General features: G+C 45.6%; 1 protein-coding gene and 1 long non-coding RNA gene across 6 annotated transcripts in view; one reads left to right on the plus strand and one right to left on the minus strand.

Annotated features, from left to right (window-relative positions):
- Positions 1-12,259, minus strand: part of Lrch1 (leucine rich repeats and calponin homology domain containing 1) — a 193,488-nt gene that overhangs the window by 52,450 nt on the left and 128,779 nt on the right. For all 3 annotated transcript variants that reach the window (XM_051160833.1, XM_051160831.1, XM_051160832.1), the window contains exons 5-8: positions 7,118-7,254; positions 5,796-5,923; positions 4,323-4,386; positions 355-460 (exon numbers count right to left, since the gene is read on the minus strand). In XM_051160833.1, the coding sequence (XP_051016790.1) occupies positions 355-460; positions 4,323-4,386; positions 5,796-5,923; positions 7,118-7,254 (435 nt within the window). The remainder of the gene's footprint in view (positions 1-354; positions 461-4,322; positions 4,387-5,795; positions 5,924-7,117; positions 7,255-12,259) is intronic.
- On the plus strand, positions 3,790-4,302 carry LOC127202186 (uncharacterized). Of its 3 annotated transcripts, XR_007832287.1 has the most exons (4): positions 3,834-3,883; positions 3,927-3,969; positions 4,013-4,099; positions 4,143-4,302. It is a non-coding gene; the product is annotated as an uncharacterized LOC127202186 (long non-coding RNA). The 3 variants fall into 3 exon arrangements; XR_007832286.1 differs by lacking the exon at positions 3,927-3,969 and having other exon boundaries at positions 3,790-3,883; XR_007832285.1 differs by having other exon boundaries at positions 3,846-3,969.

Consider the following 12,259-nt stretch of genomic DNA (forward strand, 5'->3'; position numbering starts at 1 on the left):
GGTCTGCCAGTCCACAGTTGGAGGGCAGTTGTCCTAAGTCTTATCCATCACGTCAACATTTTCTTTTCAAAGATGAATTTCAAGAGGCTCCCATAACCTTTAGGATGAGGACTCTTCTTGTAACTGTAAGAAGCAGAGCTGGCTTGTGAAAGCACACGTAAGTAAGTTATTTAGACTCTCTGAGCTTTGGTCTCCCCAACCTCCAGTACAGTCAGCTAGAGTTTGGGCACGACAGCTGGCTCACAGGATGTGTGATACAAAGAGTGACAGATCACCTCCACATCCATACACGGTGCCGTAAGCCCTGTGTCTAGACCAGAAAAGCAAGCACTCACTCTGCCGTCACTCACAGACCTTTAGGTGGGGTGAGATGATGGCACGCATCCTCCTTGATGGTCTGGTCTTCCTCCATGATGTTGGACATGGGCACATTGAGGCTAACCGTGTCCTCATCAGAGGGCTAAAAAGATACAGGGGGGATTACGTCATTCAAGGGAGAGAGAGGCCTTGTCGAAGCAGATAAGAGTGGCGTCCTGATTACAAACAGCAGCAAAGGTAAATTCTCCCTATACAAACGCAGGAACAAGCAACTTGGTGGTGATGCCTAAGTCAGGAGAGGCTGTTCACGGGGATGGGGGAGGTAGTCACATGACACTTTCAGGACACCTGCTGAGGCTCCTCCTTGTGGACAGGAGTGGGCTGTGAGTGCAAATTACAGGGCGAGCACCTCTACAGATGCTTTGGGCTGAGTCTCCTCATGTTTCTCCCTTTCTGAGCTTACAGCCACAGTCAAGACACTAAAGGACCATGTAATAACCAACATGACAAGGAAACCTTTGGAGACAAACTACCACACATTAGCCCCAACTCACAATCTTAGCAGCAAAGGCGCCCTGAGGTCTGACAAGAGGCTGATTGACCAAAACTCCATGGAGGCTTCCTGTGGCTCGTCACCCAAAGCAGGCAGTTGCCAACAGGTGCATTTTGTTTAAGATACTGAGGCTCAGTGTCCAGCCTCGATTTGCATTGAAGAAGCCAGGCAAGTGGCAATGCTATTAGGTATCAGGTATAAGGAGATAAGGAGTGGGTTGGTTCTGTGTGACTTTCAGAACAAAGGTGCTATGAAGTGAAGAGAGAAAACTTTCTGACGTCTCCCTTAACCACACTAGCTGACAAAGGTTATACCAACAACAACAACAAAAATCTGTAGTTCTGCCACAAGTTAAGATACAGATCCTCAGTTATTTTCCCGTCTCCATTTTGGTGTTGCTATTTAGTGACGACAAGTGACAAGCATCCAAAGCCACAGGGAGGAGCCAGACCTCCCCAGAGCACATGCAGGTGTGTGGCTGGCTCCTGAAGACTTGTGGCACATGCACGGACTGTTTAGAAACAGCAGAAAGCAAGCATGAATTCCATTTAGTAAACAAATATTCACAGATTTCCCCACAAGTCCCTGCTTAATTAGCTTGAGAAAAATATGTGTTTACTATGAAAATACTAATTAAAAAAAAAAGTGGGAGTGATCTTGGCAAAAAAGGAAAAAAATGCAAATAGCACACCATGCACTATAATTTAAAACCTTACCACTTTAAAAACAAAAGAACAAAAACAAAACCAAATATCCGTAGAGGTGTACTCAGACAATAAGGCTAGGATGTGAGATAAGAAAAGCAAAGGAAAGACTCGTTTTATTCTATTGAATTATAATCATTTCTACAGTTCTCCCTTCCCCCACCCACCCCCTACCCTTACGGTTAGCAGACACCGAAGCTATGCATTTAATTAAAGGGGGAGAATAAATCCTTGAGCTCTCTTCAGAATACTATTAGCATCCACTTACAAGTCAGAGAAGGATAAAGCAGTTCTTTGTGTGATGGTTTATTGATGAACTTAATTACTCGTAGAAGAGAGATAAAGGGGAGCTTGTTTTAATTCAATGGAAAATAAGCGCAGGGTAGTTAGTTTCTGCAACAATGGTCCATTTGAGGGAACTTACGAGTTTTCATGAAGTCTGGGGGGGAGGGGGGGACTAAATAGAATGTAACATAGAAAGCCATGTGTTCAGCATTGCCACCCCACCTGGGAACCACAGCCCAGTGTCGATGTGCCTCCGTGTGGGTGGCTTCCTTACAATGACACCAGACGCCTTTTTCTTCCTACTAATTCTTCTTCAAAATGTTTTTTAAAAAGAAAGCTTCTTTATCAGAAAACTGCTGAGGAATTTTAATTTGTTTTTAGAGTGTGTGTGTGTGTGTGTGTGTGTGTGTGTGTGTGTGTGTGTGTGTGTGTGTGTTCACATGTTTCTGTGTGTGTGTGGCATGTATCTATCATCGCTCTCCAAATTCTTGAGACAGGGTCCCCTCACGGAGTCTGGATCCCACTGTTTTGGCTGAGCTGGTCAGCCCACAGCTCCAGGGATCCTGTGTGTGTGTGTGTGTGTCTGTCTGTCTGTCTGTCTCTCTCTCTCTCTCTCTTCCCCACAGGGAAATTATGGGGGCTGGGTGGGGGTAGGTGGCGGGGTGGGGGTAGGGGACGGGGTAAGAGGCTCTTACACTTCTAGGCCTGGATCTTATGGGGGCTCTGGGTTGAACTCCAGTCCGTGTGCTTGCATAACAAGCATTTTACAAAACTAACCCATCTCCCCAGCCAACTTTGTTTTGTTTTTAAATATACTACTTCATGGAACATTTTGTGGAAAATGAACTTTTCTGCTTACTAAAGCTCAAGACCAGAAAACTGAGGGGAAAAAAATTTCTTCCTGAAGTCATATTTGATAAAAATAAAAATAAAAAAAACGTAGTTTCTTTGGATGAAATAAGTAACTGACTAAACCATTACAGCCTCAAGAACCCCTGGTGGGATCTAACGGACTATACACGAGATGGTACGCTTCACCATTAGAGAACACTCTATCACACCAGACTGATTTACCTGAGCTTACAAATAAATTTAATTTTCTGAACACAACAGAGCTGAAGTGCCAGAAATACAAATGTTTTTAAAGCTGTATGTTAAGGGTCAGCGAGATGGCTCAGCAGGTAAAGGTGCTTGGTGCCAACCAGGCCCGATGTGACCTGGCCGAGTTCAACCCCTGGAACCCACATGGTGGAAGATGGAAGAGAAGAACTGACTCCCACGCACTGCCTTCTGACAGCCACACGTGTGCTGTAACACATACGCACCCTCTGAACACACAGATTAATTTAAATATTTTTAAAACGTGACGGCCAGTTGGAAACATTTCAGTGAATGAGCTTCTCAAACACAGTGCACATTTGATTCCTTAACACTTGGAAATGTGGATAAACTACATTCCCCTAAATTACTGTTAAAGACAGGCATATGTATAAAGGCACTTCATACTAATACGTGCCCTCTCATAATATTTATTTAGCACTGAAGAATATTCTACATAATATTGGAGTGGATAGGAAAAAGACAGGGCGCCCCTACTTGTAAGTTATTCCCAAAATACTAAGGCATGCAGAGTGACAGCAGCTCATATTTATTTATTTACACACCATTTAGGGGCTCCAAGCTGCTTTCACAAATGTGACTGAACTGTCCCCTGAAATCACTCAAATGCACCACCGGCTTCTTCTAGAAAAAAGGCTGTAGTGGACACAGACAGATGGACCCAGAACACAGGGCAGTCCTGTGCACCAGGTTTACCTCAGTGGCAGAGAACAGGGCAGTCCTGTGTCACCAGGTTTACCTCAGTGGCAGAACACAGGGCAGTCCTGTGCACCAGGTTTACCTCAGTGGCAGAGAACAGGGCAGTCCTGGGTCACCAGGTTTACCCCAGTGGCAGAACACAGGGCAGTCCTGGGTCACCAGGTTTACCTCAGTGGCAGAACACAGGGCAATCCTGTGTCACCAGGTTTACCTCAGTGGCAGAGAACAGGGCAGTCCTGGGTCACCAGGTTTACCTCAGTGGCAGAACACAGGGCAATCCTGTGTCACCAGGTTTACCTCAGTGGCAGAGAACAGGGCAGTCCTGGGTCACCAGGTTTACCTCAGTGGCAGAACACAGGGCAGTCCTGTGTCACCAAGTTTACCTCAGTGGCAGAACACAGGGCAGTCCTGTGGTCACCAGGTTTACCTCAGTGGCAGAGAACAGGGCAGTCCTGGGTCACCAGGTTTACCTCAGTGGCAGAACACAGGGCAGTCCTGTGGTCACCAGGTTTACCTCAGTGGCAGAGAACAGGGCAGTACTGGGTCACCAGGTTTACCCCAGTGGCAGAACACAGGGCAGTCCTGTAGTGGACACAGACGGATGGACCCAGAACACAGGGCAGTCCTGTGGTCACCAGGTTTACCTCAGTGGCAGATAACCGCTTGTCTCCGTTGTCACTCCCAACACCGGAATCAGAGTCCTTCTTGCTGAGGTACGTGTCACCATCACCCGATTTATTTAGGAAAGAATTAAAAATCACAAAGTTGACACCAGTTAATAATGTGATTACGGCTTCATTATATAAAACTTATTATTGTAATTATTCTTACATGGCAAGCCAGTCTACTTCTAAGAACTATTAAGCTATGGGCACAATGAAAACCATACACATAATGAAAATGTACACCTGCTGAGAACGTCATAAATTCTCTGTATTCTCTGAGAGACAACTTATTTCTTTGAAACAGTTACCAATTTTTTGGTTTTTGTTTGTTTGTTTTTTGCTGTTGTTTTGTTTTTCGAGACAGGGTTTCTCTTGTAGTCCTGGCTGTCCTGGACTTGCTTTGTAGACTAGGCTGGCCTCGAACTCACAATGATCCACCTGCCTCTGCCTCGCAAGTGCTGGAATTATAGGCATGTGCCACCACGCCCAGCTTTATTGGTACATATATAAAAACAGTAAGATATATAGTTGTTTTACCTCAAAGGTAGTAAAGCATTATTTTCAATAATTTTGAAAACATTTCTGGTGATTAACTATGCCTTGTAACATAAACATAAAATAAACAATACATATTTTAAAGCATTACTTTGAAAACGCCACTAGGACAGTATGAAATTCCAAATCACCCTGTTTAGCAAAAGGAAGTGATCTCTGCCCTGGAGAATTCTCAAAGAGGAATCAGTATTTCTGTAAGGGGGTCCCTGTGGCTACCCTGTTCTCTGCGTGCTCACGGCCTGTCTTACACCACAAATGGCCCAAGGATGCTTGAACGGCCTCTAACACTTCCACGTGAAACTGGAAATGAGAAGAAATTACCCACACTGCATTTTAAAAACGGAAGCCTGCAGTTAGTCGTTAAGCTACCCGTAGCAGCATGCGGGTACACGGAAACTCGCTAACTCCTAACGCGTTTCAGCTTGACACAGTCATGATGAGCAAGAGCAGCAGGTTTGAGACAGCATCCCGCTATCCACATAGCTCAGGTTGATGGCCTCAAATCCATGAACCCCTCAACCCTGTCTCCTGAGTCCTGGAATTACAGGTGTATGCTGCCACGCCCAGCTTCATAACAGCAAGCTTTAAAATTTACTAGCTTTTACAATCGGTTGATATGGCTATGCAAATTGTAAGCCTGAAAACCCATTATAAATCCTATTTATAAGCATGCACACATGGACTCAGGAAGGACTGATTATTGATCAGGAGAGGGTACATTAGAAGAATCAGAGTCTCTCCGGCATCGATTTTTTTGTATGCCATCACTTTATCCAGTTCTAAGTCGTAAATGTGAGCAACACAAATGAAGCCCATGGATTCTGGCGTCGTCACCTGGGCAACTGTGGCTAAGCACTGCCTAAGCAGGCTCTCTCAGGAGGGAAGGCACTAACTCACCTGTCTTCCACGTGCTGGTGTAAATGTGGCTTCTCAATGGAGGGGAGGTAAAGGGAGTCGGTTGTCTTAATCTGGCACGCTTGTATACTCAGGTACTTAAATATGTGCACTTTTCCTTTTGTGCAAATCTATGGAGAAATCAGTAATAGGAGTTTAGTCCTGAGTGACAAAACAAGGCAAGTTCCAGGTCCCTGGCCATGTAATTTAATCTTCAGTGCATCGCGGTGAGTAACCCCCCAACAATGGGCATTAAATACACGAGAAGTCTTAGGACGGTTTCCTGCAAATTCTACTTTGAACAGAAAATCATGCTCAAGAAATCCCTAACCTTTGAAACCACTAAATTCTAACAAAAATATCTTTAAGTGAAAATTCAGACAATATTGGTAATAGTCCAACTACAAGGGGTGAAAAGGCACATTTATTTTCAAGTCCACACAGAGCAGTTAAGAGCTTGAAAGAGGGTTGGAGGGATGGCTCAGAGTTAAGAGCACTGACTGCTCTTCCAGACGTGCTATGTTCAATTCCCAGCAACCATATGGTAGCTTATAACCATCTATAATGAGATCTGGTACCCTCTTCTGGCGGGTAGGTGTACATGCAGGTAGGACGTTGCATACATAATAAATAAATAAATAAATAAATAAATAAATAAATAAATAAATAAAAATAAAATCTTAAAAAAAAAAAGAGCTTGAAAGATAACGGGGCACATGCTTTTAATCCCAGCACTCAAGAAGCTGGATCTCTGTGAGCTTGAGGCCAGTCTGCTCCACAGAGTGAGTTCCAGGACAACCTGGGCTACATAGTAAAACCTTGTCTCAAAAAAACAAAACATGAACATTAAAAACAGTTTAAAAGATAATCATAGATTTAATAAGTCACTACAACATTTAAAAAGTTAAAGAACTGTGAACTATTTCCATTCGTATACTGAAGCATAGATACTTTGTAGAGTTCTCACAGTTTTATGTTTGAGTTTAATCACTGTCTCAAAAAAATATCATATTTTAAGATGTTTAAGTTCCACTTCCCTAGCTAACGTTCACACAAGGAGCGTTATCACCTGCTTTGTAGGCCCCGTGCTCTATGACAAAGCTTCAAATGCGTGACTGAGATGACACAGATGCGATGCTGCCTAAGGCAACTTAGTAGTAAGATTTACTGAAACCTTTACCATGCGGGGTGGTGGTGTTGACTGCATCTCGTCACGCCTAGTGCGGTTTGGGGTATACAGGGCATCACAGCAGGGGCTCTGCGGTGAGTCACGGGGTCACTCTGTGCAGGCCTGGCCACAAGGATGGCTCTGGGCAAGTCCTCACCTGAGCAGGAGGGGACTGCAGAGGGTTGTTTTCCAGTTGCAGCACCTGCAGCTGCTTCATCTCTCTAAAGCAGATCGGGATCACCAGCACTTTGTTGCAGGAAAAGTCAAACTTTACCAAGGGGAGATCTACCAGTTCTGAAAGAATAGACAAAAGAGGGAAATTAGGAAGAAAAGAAAAAAGAAAAAGTTATATCAGAAAACAACAGGATCACACTCAAAAATCAACTCTCTGTGTATCTAGAGATGCATGGCTTAGGAGAATTGAAAGTAAGCTGTGCAGACGATAGGAATATGTGGTGTACGTACAGGGTATTTCCCTGAATGGGGGCATCTTTCCCTGGGTACCCAGTCATTACAAACTGTACTGGGGCCACTGACCACTGGCCATTCTTTTATCTAAAGAGCCTGTTTTCTTCCAGCAAAGAAACCGCACGCGCCACGTCGCACAGAACATGTTTGTGCTTGCTTACGACAAACGGTAGGCTGCCTACAGAAAACCCTTATCTAGTCAATGTCCCCAAGTTGGCACCAGCCCAGAAAGAGCTTCAGGAAACATGTTCCTGATTTTGTCAGGGGCTGCGACCACCACCAACCCTAGGTCCCCCAAACCCCTAGCTCACGATGTTATCTAATTTAGGATTTTCCAAAAAGGACCCAGAATTCCCCCATCTGGCTGGGCTTCTTCGTTCTATTGCTTTTGAAGTTCGTCCACAGCTCAACTCCCAGGGGAGGATGTCGCATTCAGCCTGAGGATCCCGCCCAGTGGCACAGTAAACACTCAGTCATTTCAAGCACTCTGAACCAACGCTGGCAGCTGCTCAGCACGACAAGCGACACCAGAGCCTAGGGTGACACTGGCAGATCTCTGAGCTGGCTGGGTGGTGACCACAGTGGGGTCACTCCAGAGCAGTGCCCAGCACTTTCGGTATGGGAGCTGTTAAGGGCCAAAATAGAGTGGCTTCAAAAACTTCTGGCCTTCTAAAGTGGAAGGGAGCCAGAAACTAGACAGGATGAGGACCCGAAGGAGAGGACCAAAGCCTTTAAGCAGCAGTTAGCTCGTCCTCCTCCTCTTCCTCCTCCCCCTTGCCAACATGGCTGAGGCTCTGCAGTATTTCTTTAACTGTCTCAACACCACTCCTTTGGGGCGAGTGCTGTATCTTCTCAGAACACAAGGTCCCGGGAATGACGGGGCTTTCCATCTTCCACACCTCAGGGCATCACTTGGACTTACAGAACAGAGAGGAAAGAGACCAAAATTCTAGGAAGAGGAGTGCTCAACCCCCAGGTCTCAAAGCCAAGCCCATGTCAGACTCTACAGGACAAACTCAGGAAGTGTATTTTTTTCAAAGCATATGCCAAGGAATCTCTATTTCCACATTGCCCAGAGCAGCGCAAGTTTCCCCCGTGGGGCAGCCACTGCATCTCAGGCTGTACTCCTAAGGGTTGTTCTGGTGAAGGGCTGTGGGCACAGGGAGGAGTTATGGGGCAGCAATGCATAGTGGAGGAATTGGATGCATAAGAATGAAGGGGAGGGAAAGAGGATCCTGTATTAGGGTTTCTGTTGCTGGGATAAACACCATGACCAAACCAACCTGAGGAGGAAACGGCTTGTTTCAGCATACAGCTTATGATCCATCTTAAGGTAAGTTAGGGCAGGGACTGATACAGAGACCACAGGAAGGGTGCTGCTTACTGCCTTCCCCTCAAGGCTTGCTTAGCCTGCTCTCTTATGGTACCCAGGACCACCGACCCAAGGATGGCACCACCCACAGTGGGCTGGAGCCCTCCACAGCAAACATTCCTTAGGGAAATGCCCCAAAGGACTTGCCTACGAGCTAATCTGTTGGAGGCATTTTCTCAATTGAGTCTCTTCCTAGATGCCCTAGCTTTTGTCAACTTGACAAAACAAGCAAGGAAAGAAACAAAAAATCCTAGTCACTGTGTTAGGTTTTTCATGTTACACTTTGTAGACCAGCTAAGAAGGGTTGGGATTCCTAGGGCAGGATGACTTCAGAGTTAGGCTGTTTCCCCAGTGTTCACATTTTTTTTTTAATAGAATACTGGTCATTTTAAAAAATTACTTATTGTTTATACAGTATTCTGCCTGCATGTGCCCCTGTCTGCCATAGGAAGGTACCAGATCTCATTACAGATGGTCTTAAGCCACCATGTGGTTGCTGGGAATTGAACTCAGAACCTCTGGAAGAACAGACTGCGCTCTTAACCTCTGAACCATCTCTCCAGCAGTGTTAACATTTAATGGGACTGTGTTCTGTGGGACATGGCTTGTGTGACAATAACTGTTACATAGCCAAGTGTTCCCAGCAATTCTTTCCCAGCTAAAATGAAGACTTTGGATCCTGACCAGAGGACTATTGGGGGGAGCAGAGAACTCGCAGGTAAATAGATGAGGGACGCTTTTACAAGGGCCCTGCCTCGCCACACGTCGCGGTGTAAGAGAAGGAAAAGCCTAGTCTCACAGCAGTAACACACGGGAAGTAATGACAAGCTTGCAAGGCTGTCCCAGAAAAGGTCAAGAGGCAGAACAGGAAACGGAAGAAAGCAAGCCAAGGGGGGCGGGGGCAGGGGGCCAAAGGAGGAAGTGGGCAAGCAGGAAAACAGGAAGAGGGAGGCAACTGGAAGAAGGAAAAGAAGAGGAAGAACAGAAGCAAGAGGAAGACAGCTGGGAGGAGGAGGAAGAGGAGGAATGAGAAAGGAGAGGAAGAAGTAGAGGAGGAAAAAGCTGAGGAGGAACTCCACGCTTCTCTCTCCACGAAGAGAGCCAAGAAGTAACTACTCAGTCCCTGCAATTACATCAGATGTAGGAAACACACACACACACACACACACACACACACACACACACACACACACACAAAACTGACTGGGGTAGCTGGGTTGAAAACTTCTATTTTTCCCCCTCTTCAAACTGAAAACATATGAGGAGCGATTTCTCAGGAGAACAAACTTAAATAAATGTTTCCGGAAGGTCACTCATGGGCTGCCTGTGGCATCAACACTCTTGTCAGCAGAGTTCTCCAGACCCAGGCAGAAAGAAACTTGATATTCAGATTTTGTCCTTGCTGTTGTTGTTTTAATAGAAAGGACATTCCAGTAAACTTCAGTTTTAGCTCTTGGGTGTATTTTAAAATATCAAAGCTGAGAAAACAAAATCCAGAAGGCAGAGTAAGTTGTAACTGATCTTTTTAGGGAAAAGAATGTCCGCAAGGTGAGAGAGAACGTGGTGCGAGAAACGCAAGCCTCAGGTCTGCAGGTGCTCCCTCTTTCCCCTGTGCCGCACTGTGGCCACACAGGGACGTAATGGGTCTTCTCTTCTGGAAAGGGGTTCAATTATTTATGACATTTCCACAATGATTATCGCAGGCGCGCAAGTGCAGAGGGGCGCCTTAGTCCCTGAAAGGCTGGATTGTACAGATGTGCTGTGAATTAAAATTTTGTTCCTTTGTAGTTAGCGTCATCATTATTTGTAGTTATTATCAGGGAAAAGTTCTATACATTCAAAGAAATGCGACTGCGCAATAACGAATGGGAAAAGTAAATCTCTTTATATGAGCTCATTTCAGATAAGGCAATGCCTGCTAAACAGAAGCATTTCCTAATTTTTCTATGAATGCAAGCTAGCATGTGCAAGGTAAAATAAAATGGCAAGCAGACACCGAGGCTTCTACCACTAAGCAGTTTACAAAGCTCTGCCACATGTTTTTTGGGAGCTCTTTCCATGTCTTGAACAAGCAGCAACAGGCTGGCAAAAATCAGGCAAAGTTTCCAAACTGACGCACTAACAAACACCAAAGGAACCAGATGCCAACTGCTTTCAAGACTGCGCTTTTAAGGGCTGGGCGTGGTGGCGCATGCCTTTAATCCCAGCACTTGGGAGGCAGAGCAGGCGGATCACAGTGAGTTCGAGGACAGCCAAGGCTACACAGAGAGACTCTGTCTTGAAGAAAAAAAAAAAAAAAGTGCGCTTTTGTACCAAGATGCCTTTAAAAAAAAAGAATCATATGGAACTCTGCTACTGCAGCAGCTTCCTAAATGTGCCTATGCGCATACATAAAAAGAGTTAATAATCCAGGGTTACCTTATAACCTATAATGGGTCAACAATGTCCCTAACTAGACACCAACGCCAGAGGAGGAGAACCACAAAACAAAAGCCCAATGCCAAGAATAGGTTACTTCTTCTGGAGTTGCTGGTCAGTGAGGTCCCCATTGGTCCCCAAACCTCACAGGCTACCGCCAAATGCTCTTGGTTAATCTCCGGAACTTGACAGTAAGATCCTGCTTCTGAAGGTGTCCCTAACTTGAGGCACGTAACATAGAGAAATCTAGGTGGCACGCTGACCTGGAAGTGTCATCCCTACTGGCTAGATTCATAGAGTTTGAAAAGTGCTATGCATGCTACCAGAGGAAAAAAGTCATCGAGCGTACCCAGCTCTCAACCCTGGGAGGTACAATAATGGCTGGTCTGGCCAGGCACGCCCACCGGTGCAATAGTGGCGCAAACATTATAGAAGTAACCAACCACTTTATTTATGATTGGATTTAAGTCCACCCCACAAGATGAAAACCATACCTAGTACCATTTTACACAGGTCCAAGAACCTATGGCTAGACAGGGAATAGGCCCTAAGGTAGAATCCACTATTACTATTCCATTAAAAATCGGCATTGTACTACATAGACTCCTGTAACTTATTGTTATACCCACAGCTCAGTACATCTCTCAGCTCTCATCTGAGAAGCAGCAGATGACCTGTAAATGGCCAAGGTGAAGCGAATAAAGAGAGTCAGCTCTCAATGGACCACTATACTCCAGCCTCCCCTCCCAAGGCTTGGGGGACCGCTGAGGAGGAGAGGGTGAGGAGGAGTATAAGACCCAGACAATAAGGACCACAAGGAAACTACAATTTCTGGATACAGCTTAACACATGACCCTGCAGCAGCTGCAACAGCACACACACAAGACCTGCGCAAGACCAAATCCCGGGGTGGAGGTGAATATTGACCGTGAAATCCTAGCCATAAAGTTACTGGCAACTGTTAGCTGCTGCGGGGGGGGGAGATAATTCTCCCTAAAGTGCAGCCCCTGGTAACATGACCATGTTCCCAAGGGAGGCCGC

Source organism: Acomys russatus, chromosome 18 (genome assembly GCF_903995435.1).
Source record: "Acomys russatus chromosome 18, mAcoRus1.1, whole genome shotgun sequence".
NCBI classification, from domain to species: domain Eukaryota; kingdom Metazoa; phylum Chordata; class Mammalia; order Rodentia; family Muridae; genus Acomys; species Acomys russatus.